General features: G+C 47.2%; 1 protein-coding gene across 1 annotated transcript in view; it reads right to left on the bottom strand.

Annotated features, from left to right (window-relative positions):
- The window catches only part of PKHD1L1 (PKHD1 like 1), a 155,971-nt gene that overhangs the window by 99,775 nt on the left and 38,006 nt on the right, over positions 1-18,190 (bottom strand). Inside the window, exons 21-26 of the mRNA XM_083186703.1 lie at positions 13,214-13,338; positions 8,949-9,103; positions 7,618-7,775; positions 5,870-6,014; positions 5,055-5,212; positions 3,231-3,353 (exon numbers count right to left, since the gene is read on the bottom strand). Of these exons, the coding sequence (XP_083042829.1) occupies positions 3,231-3,353; positions 5,055-5,212; positions 5,870-6,014; positions 7,618-7,775; positions 8,949-9,103; positions 13,214-13,338 (864 nt within the window). The remainder of the gene's footprint in view (positions 1-3,230; positions 3,354-5,054; positions 5,213-5,869; positions 6,015-7,617; positions 7,776-8,948; positions 9,104-13,213; positions 13,339-18,190) is intronic.

Raw genomic sequence — 18,190 nt, 5'->3', positions numbered from 1 at the left:
TTCATACCCCCACTATCCACATCAGCGTGGAGTTGAGAATAGAAAGTGTGGCGAGCGCAGCGAGCCACCGAGCCCTAAGCGTGGCGAGCACAGCGAGCCCTAAGCGTGGTGAGCGCAGCGAGCTCCGCGAGGGGACGCGGATACCTTCACAGGTATCCGCGTCCCCTCGCGGGCTTCACAGGTATCCGCGTCCCCTCGCGGGCTTCACAGGTATCCGCGTCCCCTCACCACGCTTCGGGCTCGGTGGCTCGCTGCGCTCGCCACACTTTCTATTCTCAACTCCACGCCGACGTGGATAGTAGGGGTATGAAAAGGTCGGAGGACGCGTACGCCGCCCCTCGCGGGCTCGCTGCGCTTGCCACGCTTCGGGTTGGCGTCAATACCGGGATGGCGTTAAAATTGGGGGGGTCATTAACCATGCTTTTTAGACATATTCAATGTGAAATGGGCCATATTGGCCCATTTAACATTGTCACCTATGTAAAATCGGGTTGATCGCATCGCGGGCCATTATAATGGCCCGCGACCGACGCAATCAACCAGATTTTCATTTTAAAATTAATTTAACATTGTTCCCTATGGGAAAATCGCGTCGGTCGCATCGCGGCCCCTTATTAGGGGCCGCGATGGACGCGATCAACGGGATTTTCACTTTTACCGGCAATTGAGCCAGTTAAAGACAGAAAATAGGGTCCATCGCGTCCATCGCATGCCTTAAGTACCTTAACTTAAGGCATGCGATGTACCACGATGGGCGCCGTGCTAGGAAACAAGTACCAATAAAAATGATAAATGTTGTGTAAAAAAAAGAAGGTCACATTACAGGTCATTGTGATGAATAACAATGTTTGGTACTTGTTTCCTAGCAAGGCGCCCATCGCATACCATTACATAAGGTATGCGATTTTTAATTGTACAACCCAGATGGGTGCTTACAATGTTAAATGCACCCCCATTGTGAACGTCACCCCCACTATCAACGCCAATCCGAAGCGTGGCGAGCGTAGCGAGACCGCGAGGGGCGGCGGTACGCATCCTCCGACCTTTTCATACCCCCACTATCCACGTCGGTGTGGAGTTGACTTTACATAGTGTGGCGAGCGCAGCGAGCCACCGAGCCTGAAGCGTGGTGAGCACAGCGAGCCCCACGAGGGGACGCAAAATACATGTTAAGTCATCCGTGTCCCCGCGCGGGGCTCGCTGCGCTTGCCACGCTTCGGACTCGGTGGCTCGCTACGCTTGCACACTATCTAACATCTACTCCACACCAACGTGGATAGTGGGGTTATGAAAAGGTCGGAGGACGCGTATCGCCGCCCCCACGCTAGGAAATGTTCACACCGATTTTGACAAATTCACCTGGCACTCAAAGGGTTCAAAAACAAACAAAAACAAAACCTTATTCCAGAAATGGAAAATCTCACTTTTCCACGTGGATGTGTATCAGCAGGTGCGCTCATCGCCCTAATTTACATATAGACTTGTATGCCCTGTAACCACATTCCCATCCCGCCACCTCATTGATGATGCAACTGTACCTTGGTCCACAAGCCCAGAAATTACCCGTACAACGGGCCTGATTCAGACCTGATCGCAGGGCTGCTAATTTGCAGCAGCCAGCGATCAGGGAGATGCCGCCCAGCCGGAGTGAAATCCACCTTGCGAATCAGCCTGTATAACATGCGAATAGATGTGTACGGCTTGGAAAGGCTTCGCAGCCGTGCAAATATTTCCAAATCCATTCGTAAGCCGCTGACCATCGAATGGTTACTCCGCGGTCGGAGCTCACATCACAAAAAAAATCTTGGTCATGGCTGCATATTTTTCTGGCACGCCTGCGTATTTTAAACCCGCCCATGAAGCAGCCGGTTACCAACCTAAATGCCGGCTCCCTGTCAATCACCTAGCGAACAACTAACAATCAAAAAAGTAGCTGCCCAGAAGCATGCGTAGTCTATTGATCATCGGTCGCTGCGCGAATAGGCACAGTAGCAATCAAGTCTGAATTCTATATTTATTTATTTATTTTCAATCCTGGAAATGTTTATGAAATTAAGGTTATACTGCACAAACTAATGCAGTATCCCCAATAAGATCACATTATCCCCAATAAGATCACATTGTCCCCAATAATATCACATTATCCCCAATAACATCACATAATCCCCAATAATATCACATCATCCCCAATAATATCACATCATCCTCAATAATATCACATGATCCCCAATAATATCACATTATTCCCAATAATATCACATTATCCCCAATAATATCACATGATCCCCAATAATATCACATGATCCCCAATAATATCACATTATCCCCAATAATATCACATCATCCCCAATAATATCACATCATCCCCAATAATATCACATCATCCTCAATAATATCACATCATCCCCAATAATATCACATTATTCCCAATAATATCACATTATCCCCAATAATATCACATCATCCTCAATAATATCACATCATCCCCAATAATATCACATCATCCCCAAAAATATCACATTATCCCCAATAATATAACATAATCCCCAATAATATCACATTATCCCCAATAATATCACATGATCCCCAATAATATCACATGATCCCCAATAACATCACATGATCCCCAATAATATCACATGATCCCCAATAATATCACATTATCCCCAATAATATCACATTGTCCCCAATAATATCACATGATCCCCAATAATATCACATGATCCCCAATAATATCACATTATCCCCAATAATATCACATTGTCCCCAATAATATCGCATGATCCCCAATAATATCACATGATCCCCAATAATATCACATCATCCCCAATAATATCACATCATCCCCAATAATATCACATTGTCCCCAATAATATCACATTATCCCCAATAATATCACATAATCCCCAATAATATCACATTGTCCCCAATAATATCACATTGTCCCCAATAATATCACATAGTCCCCAATAATATCACATTATTCCCAATAATATCACATCATCCCCAATAATAACACATTATCCCCAATAATATCACATCATCCCCAATAACATCACATGATCCCCAATAATATCACATGATCCCCAATAATATCACATGATCCCCAATAAGATCACATTATCCCCACCACTGCTGATCATTAAGAAGGAGATTCCTCATTTGTTTTTCAATCTGCAAAACATCAACTACTGTAATGGTTCCACCCATATGTAACAGATTCACTGTACCTGCGGCGTATCGTGCGCCGTCCTCAACAGATCTCCGAACAGGTGCTGGCGGAACAGGCCTCCGTCGGTTATCTTTACTGCGGTCACTGCAGCATTTACGCCGGTGACAGTGGAGTCGTTGACCTGGGCACATAGATAAATAAGTATTTAGAATACAGCAATGCTCTCGGTAATCTGTCATCGCAGGAAGTGGCAGCACAGAAAAACTGTAATAAGTTATAAAACAAAGTGCATAAAGCGCATTATATACAGAAATAATTAACAGTGTATAAGTGTAAATGTTATGCTATTAATAGAACAAACTAATTTGAGATGATCACTTGACAGTGTTAAAAGGCAGACAAACATGAGCTCTGGGGGTAATTCAGGCCTGCTCACTACGCTGTATATATTCGGAGCCTAGTGAGCAGGTTAGCACCGCCATGTGACATCATCCGCCCCCCATAAGCAGGCAGGGGAGGGCCTGTATTCATTGGGGCCCGCCCAGCTTTTCTATGGACACGCCCACCATTTTTGTGAGTACGCCTATGAAACGTCGGCTGTTCACCGTGGAAAACCCCCAGTACATGTAATTCACAAACTGCGCACACACCCAAGTACATAAACCATACCTCCCAACTTTCGTCCGGAGGAAATAGGGACGCGAGCGCCCGAAAAGGGGGCGGGGCGTATGCAAATGAGGGTGCGGCTTATGCTAATTAGCCGCGACCTCATTTTCATACGAGAATAGACGCTGTGCGCATGCCCACAGCGTCTATTCTACTAGATTGGGGGCTCTCCCAACTGCCACCCCCCGCAGCGGGACAATGCCTGCCGCGGGTGGGACAGCGGGACAGGACCCGAAAATCGGGACTGTCCCGACGGAATCGTGACAGTTGGGAGGTATGCATAAACTGGCCAGACTCGTATAAGTAGGCAAACCTGATTTCTATCACAGCTGGGCGATTATCGGTGAGTCTATTTCACTATAACCCAGGATATTGCCGGGTTAACCCAGGGTCAGTGACCTGGGAATATAACCTGGCTAGTTTGCAGGGTTAGTCCCAGGAAGGACCATGGTTGAGGGGCGGAGTAATTGGGTAAGCCGGGTCATACAACTATGCTCGTGTTTACAGCATGGGGATATTCATGGAGTCACTGCCAGTGTTGGACTGGGGCAAGGGCTTACCGGGGAATGTAGCATTTAGGGGTGTGGCCAGTCTCCATAGGGGGAGTGGCCAGCTGCAACAGAGTCTTGGCTAACCACGGTCTGGAACTTGATCCCTAAAGGAGGAGGAGGGCCCCCCAAGCAGTGGGGCCCAATAGGGACGGTTCCCTTGTGACCCTGTTGGCCAGTCCTATCCTGGCCACTGCTTCTTGGTTTCTGGAGTGATGTCAGGAGGAGTCAGTATCAGTGATGTCAGGGGGCGGATCTGGAATTCTACTTGGGTTCAGGCCGCTGGCCAGACTCCCAGTGCTACTGCTCAATGATCCCATGTGCAGCGTAAACAGATCCGGCCCCTCAAATAATCTGGGACAGAGCCGCAGTGGAAATGGTGTCAGTCCCAGGTCAGACCTGAGATTTGGAACACGGGAGCGGAGGGGGAAAGGCGTACAAGTCACACGGTGCAGATGCAGCTATGGTCTTGTGACCCCGGCTGCAGAGAGGATTTATTTGTACAGTAATGGACGTCAGAGACTGTTTTGTGTCCCAGTGGAATTATGGGTCTTGCTTCCTGCGGCCATGCTGCATGAGGGGCGGGACTAGCTCTGTTCTGGTCGCACCCTGGAAACCATGGAAGCCAGTGACCAATCACACGTCAGACACGGCGGAAGGATCTGTACCTGTAGAAGCGGCTGGTATCCCGTCGCTGTGAGGAACTTGATCTGCGCTTGGAATCCCCTGCAGGTTCCATAGCTGGAGATTATGGAGACTTGTCCCATATCTGGGATGGTTTCTAGGGCGTATTTTAGATCAACTGCTGATATGTCCACAGGAAGACCTGCGATAGGACAGACAATGAGAGGATTCAGGCTGGTATTAGTACTATCGCTCTAGCAGCTGCGGTGACGCCTGATGTGGCTATGGGCCTGATTCAGGTTAATTCGCTAAGCAGCGATCTTTCACTGCTTAGTGAGCAGGCTAACACCACCCGCCGCCCCACAATGATATGTGGCGGCATGCCAATGGAAGTGTATGCTCACATATCCATTCGCATGCGAGCTTATGGCCAAAAAATCCTTCAATGGTTGCCGACGTTTGTGGGTGGTAACGAAGGCGTGGCCCGATGCAGACACCATCGGTGAGTTTCACACTCATTGGGGCATTCGCTCAATAGTGGGGAGGGCTGACATCACATGACATCAGCTCCTGTCCCCTTTGCGGCCATCTCCGTCCAGAAAAAAAGTATAGACTTTCTTCTATCCACAAACGGAGGAAAAAAAATCATTCGATGGGGAGCGATCATCAAACGTTTTCTGTGTGGCCAGTGATGGGAGTGTAAGTGTACACATCCACTGGCACACTTGGGCGGGAGGAGGGGGGGTGTGTTTGGCGGGACAAGCTTGCACAGGCCGGGATTTCACCCTGGGCTGGGTGGCGGCTATCTGATCGCAGGGCCCGGTGATCAGCTCTGGAAAACCTCTGTACGTAACCTTACCTGTTATTTCTTTCCCATAAGCTTGGATACTGAATGTTCCTCCAATGGGCGGAGACGCGGCCTGGGTGCGGTTTATCTGGATCGAGGTCCCCGGTGTCCATGACGATGTGCCATAGACGGCCGCATTGGAACTGTTTTGCATATTCTGTTTAAAAGAGTAAAAAAAAATAACACCACAGATAGGCATATATTATTATTTAATGTCATTATGTTCATTACTTACTATTATTAACAGTCATGGCGTCTGAGTGACCGTGCTTTCATTCTGTCATCTACTCTGAGACCTATACCACTCCCAAATTGGTTTGATCAAATTAAAGCCGTGTACACACGGCAGTGATAGGGGCTGACATCGCTGGGAATATGGTTGCTAGCGACCATATTGCCAGTGATGGGAGTCTGCCCCGGCTATAAATCGCCGGGTGCGCGCTCCCATTTTCAGCCCCGTTCTAATCGCTGGTCGCAGGAGCATGCTCGAGCGACCAGCTGATTACCTCTGCAGCACCATCTCTGGTCGCCGATGAAAAGGGGGGCATTGAGCGATATATCGCTCAGTGATTTATCGCCTGTCAATATATCGCCGGGCGATATATCGCCCTGTGTGTACGCACCTTATTTGCTACTTTGAAAAAATAGAAAAAATTAAATTGAAGTTCAAATAAAACCAAAATTTGCCCACTGATATACACTTTGTAAAGCGGCAGCCAAACATCTCAGTGCATGCCACGCCTCTTTGGGGTGGCACAGACCATAATAAAGTATACAGCAAGGGATGTGTAGCCAGTGCCACACCCCTGTATTGGTCATGCCCCCCAGTATGCAGGCCCTACTGATGTCCCGGCAACCCTGTTTATATAATGCCTCCAATTACAAGCCTCAATTTTTAACCAGTAGTTTTTTTGAGTGCAGGAAGAAACTGGAGCATTTGGAGGAAAGACACAAAATCACCATGCAAACCACTGTGCCACCGGGCTGCCAGAATGATGAAACAATATGAATCTCTGAGAATACTTAAATGTACTTTCATGTCTGTTCCGCAATTGCAGAGCGATTTGTTTCCCCACTGCCCTGTAATTCCAATCAGCTAGAACAATAAGTGGTACTTTTGTATTATCTGGGCGCCCGATTTTTTCATTGCATGCCACTACTTAAGGCATGCGATGCGATGTGATGCGATGTGACGGATTACTTTACATGTATTCTGCGTCCCCTCGCGGGGCACGCTGCGCTCCCCATGCTTCGGGCTCGGTGGCTCGCTGCGCTCGCCACACTATATAAAATCAACTCCATGCGTCGTTGGATAGTGGGGGTATGAAATCAACCATGGGTGACTATACAATTAAAAATCGGGTCTTTACAATGAAAAATCACATTCCATGAATTGTATGCCACTATATTGCATGCGATGCGATGCAATACAATGAAAAAATCGGGCGCCCAGATATTACACAAGTACCCAATAAGTTATGCCATAACCCTTTGGGTGCCAAGTGAATTTTTCCTAATAGGAAGTCACTGCCAGTCACAGTAAGGCCACTGCAGTCTCACAGACTGCATCTGGCTTCACACAGTGGTGGATTTTACCTGGGGAGGCTGCAAGCCCTGCAGTCCATAGGTAAAAACTGCCATTGAACAAATGTGAGCGATGCTGGCATATTTTGCAGAAATTTTCCACCTCTCACCGATTTTAGGATCAAAGGGTTTAGGATCACTTTTACGTCTCACTGGCTATGTATCTCCACACGTACCTCTGCAAATCCAATGGCGAATAGGGGGATATTGTATCCGCAGTTGTATGGAGTAACGGTGATGGTGTACTCGCTTGTTCTGTTATAGACAGTGCTGAGCACACTGACAGCGCTGAGAACAATTCCATCGTCCGACAAAGCTGGAGCTCTCCTGAGAACTGCGGCGCACACAAATGACAAAAAAATCCATAGTCAGCGTTGGAGGACAAGGTAACAAGGGATCCGTCACAGATCCATCCCAGCATGCCCTGCGGCCGGCACTGTCGCTCTGCGCGTGTGCAGAGGGTCCTCCCGGGTCTCAGGCCCGGAAGTCCAGCGCCGGAGCCGCATCACAAAGGGTAGCTCTTATCGCAAGAGCTGTCCCTTGCGTTACTAATCGCATATGTTAGTGCATATGGGATTATTAAGAATGCAGTACCCAGCGGAGGGAGGACGATGTAGGGCAGCAATATTACCATGACACCGGGCTTCTAGTATACAGATTGGACATGCGTTGCTAAGTGGCTGGGAGCTGTAGTCCACCTCAGGGTTGCCTGCCTTTGGGCTGCCCTCTCCAGGAGCCAGTTCTTTTGAGGCAGGGGCCTGGGGCAGCTGATGGGTAGGAAAGGGGCAGGATGGGGGTGGAGCTAGAGCTAAGGTGCATATTGTTTACTTGGCTCTATAAAAGGGTCTGCATATGCCCAAGGCTGTCACTTTGTTATTGGGGCTTCACAGTGCTGTACAGTAAATAGATTGACACCTCAGAAGATCGACATGGGATTACCATTGACAGGGTCATTAGATTGACATGGGGTTTTTCAAGTTTTTCTGAGCTGACATGTGCCGACAGGCGGTATTTCATGACCTACCATCCACCAGGGTGTGGTGGGAGAATCAGGGCTGCCGAGAGGGGGGCAGGTACTAATTACCGGGCTTACTAGAAGGGCCTGGCGGGGGTCCTGGTCCGACCCCCCCCCTTCCCCCTCCATCCCTCCAGGGCAGCAGCAGCAGCACACACATACAGCATGTGCTGTGCTGACAGCAGGCTCAGCATGAGCGTCTTACTGACAGCGTGAGAGCTCATGCTGAGCTGCTGTTAGCGCAGCACATGCAGTAGGTGTGCTGCTGCTGAGGTGGGGTGGGCAATAACACTCCCCCTCGACTTTAGCCATTTTGGGGGCATGGCCTAATCGCGGGAGGTGGCCCACGGCCTGGCATACCTCTCGGCAGCCCTGGGGAGAATATAATAGTGTACTGAACGTAGCGAGCCACCATGCCCAAAGCATGGCAAGTGAATTCAGCCCCCCCCTTCCTGAATATAGGAATGAAGCAAGAAGAAACATGAGATTTACCATTGACGTTGCTTGTTGTTACCACCTGTCCAATGTATAGGACATCCACATAGTAATCCTGCTGGGACACTAAGCTGATTGTGAACACCTTGAAGTTAGTTCCGGAGTATTGGCTTTTCACAAGGCTCAGCAAATCTATGCAAGTGTAGGTCCAGCTGAAAAACACATTATTGTGTTAGTGCACATTCACCTGATATACTAAACAAATGTCAAATTAATTAAACTGATCCTAAGAAAAACATTAAGTTATGTAGATATGAAACTGATGGCCGTCCCAAGCGGTTAGCTTAGAGGGGTGGCCAAACCGGTCCTCGAGATCTACCAACAGTTTGTGTTTCCAGACCACCTGTGGGTCTGTAGAATGTGTCAGTTAGTAATGAATGCGACACATTTTAGAAAATGTGACAGTCAGTACAATGACTACACCTGTGCACCAGCTAGGTGGCATGGGAAATGTAATAGTTAGTAATGAAGACACCTGCACACAAGCCAGGTGGCCTGGGAAATTGTGGATAGTTAGTAATGACTACACCTGTGCACCAGCTTTGTGATCTGGAAAATATGACAGTAATGCATACCTCCCAACTTTCAAAATGCTGGGTCCTATGCCCACGGTACGGGCGTGTGACCACAATTGGGGCTTGTGGCCCAGCGACGAGAGGGTGTAGCCTTCAAATCGTCCCGTTTTGCCGCTCTGGGGCATGACCAGCAGCTCTGTGAGCTTCTAGCCATGCCCCCAGCCCCTCTGCCACTAAGCAGGTGGCAGGGGGGACTCCCAACTGCCTTTCCACTGCTTAGCGCAGCTGCTGGCCCTGGGAAGGATGCGGGAACATTCACAAAAAATGGGACGTTCCTACGGAAAGCGGGACAGTTGGGAGGTATGGTAATGACTACACCTGTGCACCAGCTAAGTGGCCTGGGAAACATGACAGTTAGTAATGACTACACCTGTGCACCAGCTAGGTGGTCTGTCAAACATGACCTATGAGTAATGACTACACCTATGTACCAGCTAGGTGGTCTGGAAAATGTGACAATTAATAATGACTGCACCAGTGCACCAGTTAGGTGGCCTGAGAAACGTGACAGTTAGTAATTTCTACACCTGTACACCAGCTAGGTTGTCTGGCAAACATGACCTATTAGTAATAACTATATCTATGCACCAGCTAGGCGGCCTGGAAAACTTAACAGTAATGACTACATCTGTGCACCAAGTAGGTGGTCTGGAAAACGTGACAGTTAGTAATGACTACATCTGTGCACCAAGTAGGTGGTCTGGAAAACGTGACAGTTAGTAATGACTACATCTGTGCACCAAGTAGGTGGTCTGGATAACGTGACAGTTAGTAATGACTACATCTGTGCACCAAGTAGGTGGTCTGGAAAATGTGACAATTAGTAATGACTACATCTGTGCACCAAGTAGGTGGTCTGGAAAACGTGACAGTTAGTAATGACTACATCTGTGCACCAAGTAGGTGGTCTGGAAAACGTGACAATTAGTAATGACTACATCTGTCACCAAGTAGGTGGTCTGGAAAATGTTAACTGTTGGTAGATATTGAGAACCAGTTTGGCCAGCCCAGGCATAGAGATTAGCTACTGCTGACTTGCACAAGGAAGGGTGTAACTACCATAGGTGCAAGGGGTGCAGCTGCTATGGGGCCCAGAGCAGAAGGGGGCCCATACATTAATCACCATCAGTTGCTAAATAGGGGGCCCTTATAATCTTTTGCTATGGGGTCTACGAATATCTAGTTATGCTTCTGTGCGCAAGTACAGTATTTAGCAGCACACCACAGCCCTGCACAGTAATTCCAACAGAACCAATTGTCCAAGCGGCTTCCTTTTATGATACGGCATATATGTGATGTAATGCCGTCATTGCCACTGAATCAAAGAAAAACAATTACTGTAAGAGGAGCAATCTCTGTGCTTGCTGAACACAAGGTGAGAGGGGTATGGAGGGATTCAGAGAGGTGGGAAAGCTGCTGGAGGGCATTATGTTTATAAGGGGAACTACAACTCTGGGCATTATGTTTATAAGGGGCACTATAACTCTGGCCATTATGTTTATAAGGAGCACTACAACTCTGGGCATTATGTTTATATGGGGCACTACTACTCTGGGCATTATGTTTATAAGGAGCACTACAACTCTGGGCATTATGTTTATAAGGGGCACTATAACTCTGGCCATTATGTTTATAAGGAGCACTACAACTCTGGGCATTATGTTTATATGGGGCACTACTACTCTGGGCATTATGTTTATAAGGAGCACTACAACTCTGGGCATTATGTTTATAAGGGGCACTACTAATTTGGGCATTATGTATATAAGAGGCACTACAACTCTGGGCATTATGTTTTTCTTTGCACTACTACTCTGGGCATTATGTTTATAAGGGGCACTACTACTCTGGGCATTATGTTTATAAGGGGCACTGGGCATTATGTTTATAATGGGCACTACGAATCTGGGCATTATTTTTATAAGGGGCACTACTACTCTGGGCATTATGTTTATAAGGGGCACTACTACTCTGGGCATTATGTTTATAAGGGGCACTACTACTCTGGGCATTATGTTTATAAGGGGCACTATGAATCTGGGCATTATGTTTATAATGGGCACTACGAATCTGGGCATTATTTTTTTAAGGGGCACTACTAGTCTAGGCATTATGTTTATAAGGGGCACTACTACTAGTCTGGGCATTATGTTTATAAGGGACACTACGACTCTGGGCATTATGTTTATAAGGGGCACTACTACTCTGGGCATTATGTTTATAAGAGGCACTACTACTCTGGGCATTATGTTTATAAGGGCACTACTACTCCGGGCATTATGTTTATAAAGAGCACTACTACTCTGGGCATTATGTTTAAAAGGGGCACTACAACTCTGGGCATTATGCTTATAAGGGGCACTACTACTATGGGCATTATGTTTATAAGGGGCACTACTAATCTGGGCATTATGTTTATAAGAGGCACTACTACTCTGGGCATTATCTTTATAAGGGGCACTACTACTCTGGGCATTATGTTTATAAGGGGCACTACTACTCTGGGCATTATGTTTATAAGGGGCCCTACTACTCTGGAAAATATGTTTATAAGGAGCACTACCACTCTGGGCATTATGTTTATAAGGGGCACTACTACTATGGGCATTATGTTTATAAGGGGCACTACTAATCTGGGCATTATGTTTATAAGAGGCACTACTACTCTGGGCATTATCTTTATAAGGGGCACTACTACTCTGGGCATTATGTTTATAAGGGGCACTACTACTCTGGGCATTATGTTTATAATGGGCACTACGACTCTGGGCATTATGTTTATAAGAGGCACTACTACTCTGGGCATTATCTTTATAAGGGGCACTACTACTCTGGGCAATATGATTATAAGGAGCACTACAACTCTGGGCATTATGTTTATAAGGGGCACTACTACTCTGGGCATTATGTTTATAAGGGGCACTACTACTCTGGGCATTATGTTTATAAGAGGCACTACTACTCTAGGCATTATCTTTATAAGGGGCACTACTACTCTGGGTATTATGTTTATAAGGGGCACTACTAGTCTAGGCATTATGTTTATAAGGGGCACTACTACACTGGGCATTATGTTTATAAGGGACACTACGACTCTGGGCATTATGTGAAAAGGGCACTTACTGTGGGCACTGGGGCCAGGTATGGAATGGGGCCTCTGCCCAGCCCAGCATTTAAGTGGCACAACACTGCTGGGGCACGCATGCCACAGGGGGTGCCGTCACAGTCAAGGGGGGGTGGTTCAAGTAAAAAGCCGAAAGGTTGCGCTCCACATGGCATTCACCAAAAGTACCAGTTGGCCCATCAATCATCCCATTTTCTGCACTGGGGTCCTATACAATTTTGTCTCACATTGCTCCCAGGTACCATGCAGGGCAATTGAGAAGTCAATGGGGCCAGCGGACTGAGATGAACGGGGCCAAATCTGGGAACGTGACCATGCCAATAAAAACAAACACTGGGTACACTGGGTAATGTGTAAAGCGATGCCCAGGGCCTCAATGGGGGACATTTGTTCCCTTCAGCAGACAGTCCAGTCCTAGGCATGATCCCCCTCCACTGTCTGTACCCCTGGTACCATGGCTTTAAGAAATAGTAACAATATAGAACTGTGATTCTTACAATTCCAACCTGCCAGTATTTATTTCAGCTGCAAACTTTAAGAGAAACATGGGGAGAGAATCCTACCTGTTCCCTTGTACAAAGTTGTAGTTGATATTGGCGCTTACGTTGGTAACTCTGCCAATATTGTCTTGATATTGGAAATAGAGCCCAATCGAATTTGTCACTAGTCCATTGTAGGCAAAGCAAAGCTGAAATCACAGGAACACAAGTATTAAAGATCAAGGGCCAGATTCAGTAAAAATGTTATTTGTGTCTAGAACAAACCATGTTGCAGCGGCAAGGAGAGCAAATACATTGTATATTGTTTCTGTGCAAGGTTAATACTGACTGCTTTATTCTTACATTGCAATTTATATCTCATTTTGAAATATAAATTTAACTCTCCCTCCACATGTAACATAGTTCAACCTATCTGACTTGTAACTACTGACGTGAGTAAGTCATATCTATAGGTTTCCCTTAGTGGCCAATAATGCATCCAGTTTTGATTTCAATTCATTAACAGTAGTTGCTGTAATCACCCCCACCGGCAATGGGTTCCAGAATGTTACTGCTCTAATGGTGAAGAATCCTCTTCTTAATTCAGTAAGGAATTTCTTTTCCTCGAGCCTCAGTACATGCCCGTGTGTCCTAAGTATAGTCCTGTAAGTGACCAATCATCTCCCAGTTCCATATGATTCCCAATCCTGTATTAGAACATACTAATCATATCACCTCTCAACCTACATTTCTCCAGTGAGAACATATTCAGCCTGGTTAACCCATCTTTGTATTCTAGTGATTAGAGACCTTTCACTAGCTTAGTCGCCCTTCTCTGTACCTATTATAATTCATTTATGTTCTTTTTAAGGTGCGGTGCCCAGAACTGAACACAGTATTCCAAGTGTGGTCTCACTAATGCCTTTTAAAGAGGCACTATCACATTGGCATCCCTTGAATCCATACCAGTATCCTGTTTGCTTTTGCTGTTGCAATTGAGCAGTGTGCACTATTACCCAATTTATCATCTATGATGACCCCCAAGTCCTTCTCTACAGCAGAATTTCCTATAATAACTTCATTTAGCCTATAAGTAGATTGTTCATTTTTTGTTCCCATAATGAATTACTTTCCATTTTTCAACATTAAACTGCATTTTCCACCATTCCGCCCACCTTTTCAGTTTATTTAAGTTAAATTATTTAAGTTAATTTCCTTACTCAACTTCATGTCATCCGTAAATATTGCAATTTTACTCACTATGGGTGGGATGTTCTAACATCTGAAGCCCAGCTCAGCTGCCCTTCGCCACCCATCGCCGACATTATTATCGCATATGCTCTAACATATGCAATAATTATGGCAAAGGACAGCTCTTGCGTTAAGAGCTGTCCTTTGCGGTGAGTCAGCGGGTCCCGGCGGCTCCCCCCTCCCTCCCTTACCCGGCCGGCTTACAGTTTACACTGACTGTACTGTCTGTGCTGCTGTTGTACCGGGCTCTCCTCCTCCCTACACCCGGAAGAGGATTACAGTGCAGGGAGGAGGAGGTCACAGGTCCGGGCTGCACAGCTCTGTACTGCCCGGACACAGGTGAGGAGGGGGGCGGTGGGTCGCAATAGAAGCCCATAGGCTTCTATGGGGCATTGCCAGCTTTTGCTGGCGATGCCCCCCGTCGCGGTAACCTGGCTGGGGATGTTTAGAGCATCCCAAAATGCGGTGAAAACCCCAATAACGGGGTTTTTACCACATTTTTAGTTTAGAGAATCTCCCCCTATGTCACTTCCAATATCATTAATGAATATATTAACCCCTTCCCGACATATGACGTACATTTACGTCATATGTCGGTTGCGGGGGAATCAAGCCAGCTCACGGAGTGAGCTGGCTTGAAAGAGAGCAGGTAATGGCTGTATATTACAGCCAGGTACCTGCTCTCACGGCCACGAGCAGCGAGTTCGCCGATCGTGGCCGTTTAACCCTTTAAGCACCGCGGGCAAAGCGCCCGCAGTGCTTAAATAGCTGATCGGAGGGGGGGCGCCCCCCTCCGGCGCCGATCGGGGCCCCCCGCGGCAAGATCGGAGGGTGCCGATCGGTTGCCATGGCAGCCAGGGGTCTAATGTAGACCCCTGTGCTGGCCGTGTCAGCATTCCTATTACATCCTGCCTGAGGCAGGATGTAATAGGAAGTGCTGAAAATCACTATGTTCAGCCATAGAGCTCTATGGCTGAACCTAGTACAGGCGATCGCGCCCCCTAGTGGTCAAGTACACTAGGGGGCCTTGTAGTAAAAGTAAAAAAAAAAAAAAAAATAAGTTTAAAAAAAAAAAAAAAAAAAAAAATATTAAAAGTTCAAATCACCCCCCTTTCCCCATTTCACAAATAAAAATAAATAAAAAATAAAAAAATAAACATATTTGGTATCACCACGTTCCTAAAAGTCCGATCTATTAAAATATAACATTAGTTATACCGCACGGTTAAAGGCGTAAACGGAAAATAATTCCCAACGCCAAAACTACGTTTTTTGGTCGCATCGCCTACCCAAAAAAAAATAACTAAAAGATCAGAAAGTCGCCCATATCCCATAATGGTATTAATTAAAAAGTACACTTCAGCCCGCAAAAAATGAGCCCTCACCCAGGTCCGTAGGTGGAAAAATAAAAAAGTTATAAGCCGCAGAACATGGCGACACGACGCAAATTAGAAAAACCGTAAAATTTTCTATTTTTTTTTTTAGTGGTAAAACATAACGAAAACTATATAAGTTTGGTATCACCGAAATCGTAACGACCCATAGAATAAAGATAACCCATCATTTTAAACGAACTATGAACTCCAAAAAAACCGTAACCAGCGCAAAATTGTGGAATTGCGTTTTTTTTTTTTTTACCCCACATTGAATTATTTCCTGATTCCCCAGAATATTATACGGTATAGTAAATGGTACCATTAAAAAGTACAACTTGTCCCGCAAAAAAAAAGCCCTCATGTGTCTATATAGCCGGAAAATTAAAAAAGTTACGCTTATTTGAACGCGAGGATGAAAAAAAAAAAAATTAACAAAAAAGGCCTCGTCGGGAAGGGGTTAAAAAAGGTAGGTCCCAATATTGAACCTTGTGGTACTCCACTTTGGACCTTACCCAAGCTTTGGACCTTACCTCATTTACCAACACTCTCTGTCCCCGATTGTGCAGCCAGTTTTTAATCAAATTACAAATTTTATCTCCTAACCCTAAATTACTGTTAGGGTTCTCGGTATCCTCGCCAGCCCTAACTCCGTTGCCTCCGAGTGGAATTGGCGGACGCTTGCTTAGCTAGGCTTCACCTCTAATAGCTGCGTTCGAAGGAGCCCGTTAGTCAGGCTCCAACCCCGATGCCACCAGGTCTTACGGGTGACAACTCGACCACCAAGGCCAAAGGAGAGCAAGGGGAATGCTAACTGATCCTAAAGAGGCGAGGACCACCCTGCCCTTTTCGGGGTGACTGAAAACAGCAGTGCAAGAGTAACAATACTCAGGGATGGAACCAAAAGCAACGTGTAACAATACACTATGAAGGTGACACAATAACAAATAAGGAACCTGAACCCCAAAGGGTAATACTGTAGAAAAACGGGTGTAACAATACACAATAAAGATGACACAATATCAAGAAATGAATCTGAACCCCAAAGGGGAATGCTGAAGCAAACGGGTGTAACAATACACAATAGATGGACCAAAAAATAAATAAATGCAAAAGCAAGAAGGTGGGGAGAACCCCAACTTATCTGAAATGCGTTACTGCTGCAGACAAGGAAAGGTTAAACCTGCCAGGTAACCAGGAGAAAGATGCAGACATGCTGGCAGCCGAGACTGGAAACCCACAGTGTCACAGCCTCCCGGACTGCGGTGGTCACTTACCGGGTCTGGGGGCGCCGTCTCCGGGCTCAGTTGCGGCTGCGGCGGGTCTGGGGCTGCATGCAGGGCTGTTCGGGTCAGGGCGATGGGTTCCCCGCCGGCAGCAGAAGTTTCCCGGCTGCGCCGAAGGGAACAGGAGGCAGGGCTCTGTCGGGTAGGCGGGTGCGCGCTCACTAGGGGCGCGCGCGCCGCTCATGCACTTTTAAAGGTACAGGCAGAAAATTATGGATTTTGCCTGCAGGGATAAAAGGAAGTCCATGACAGGTAAACCCCGCAAGAGTATAGGTTCACTTTGACTACTCCAGCGTTCTGATACTGTGTTCTCTAATTGTTACCGACCAGTGCTATTCCTGACTACTCTATTGCTAAATCCCTGTGTACTCACTACTGTGCTTCACTGTGTACTGACCCGGCCTGAACGGACCCTCCGATTGTCCAACCTCTGATACTGTGTTCCACCGATTGTTACTGACCCGGCTTGCCCCTGACTCTTCTTTGCTGCATCCCTTATTACGTCCATATTCACCCAGCACTTCCACTCACTAGGGAAACCTATCCAGGGGGCCGCGACCGACGTGTCGGGAGCCGCAGAAGCCCAAATCCCGCCTGGAGGGGTCACTGGCAGAAAACCCCCGGCACGGTTAGACTCCGCGTCCCTGTGGTAGGTCAAGCCAATTCCCGAGTGGAAGTGTACCCAAGTTTTGTGACACACAGGCTGGAAAGGACCGAGAATACAGCAGCCAGGAACCGGGAACACTCAGGACGCTAGGTCAGAACTATAACCGGCGTCTGAGTGTCCCAGCCAGGAAGTTTAGTTTAGGCAGTTAATTACCAGGGGGTGCGGCCGCGCGGGAATCCTCTTCCTCCGCCCGGCTGCCTGGCATCCCCCGTCGCCTAGGCAACCGCTGCGGCTGGGGAGGAAGAGGCTGCGCTTGAGGTCCCGGGTGTGTGGCATCGTCTGCCGGAAGTCCAGGGCTGATGACGCGGCAGCGTCCCCTGGTGACGCGGCGGCGTCCCAGCTGCCTGGCAACAGCCGGGACGCGCCGCTGAGAGACCGCCGGGCTAGCGCCGGAGCTACCCGAGCGAGTTCTAACAATTACCCAGTTTCATTAATGACCTTTTATAAGGCACCTTGTCAAAAGCTTTAGCGAAATCAACAGATT

Source organism: Crinia signifera, chromosome 5, assembly GCF_055691185.1.
Source record: "Crinia signifera chromosome 5, ASM5569118v1, whole genome shotgun sequence".
Taxonomy (NCBI): domain Eukaryota; kingdom Metazoa; phylum Chordata; class Amphibia; order Anura; family Myobatrachidae; genus Crinia; species Crinia signifera.
Note: the sequence above shows the minus strand (reverse complement) of the source record. Positions and strands in the feature narration are given on the sequence as shown.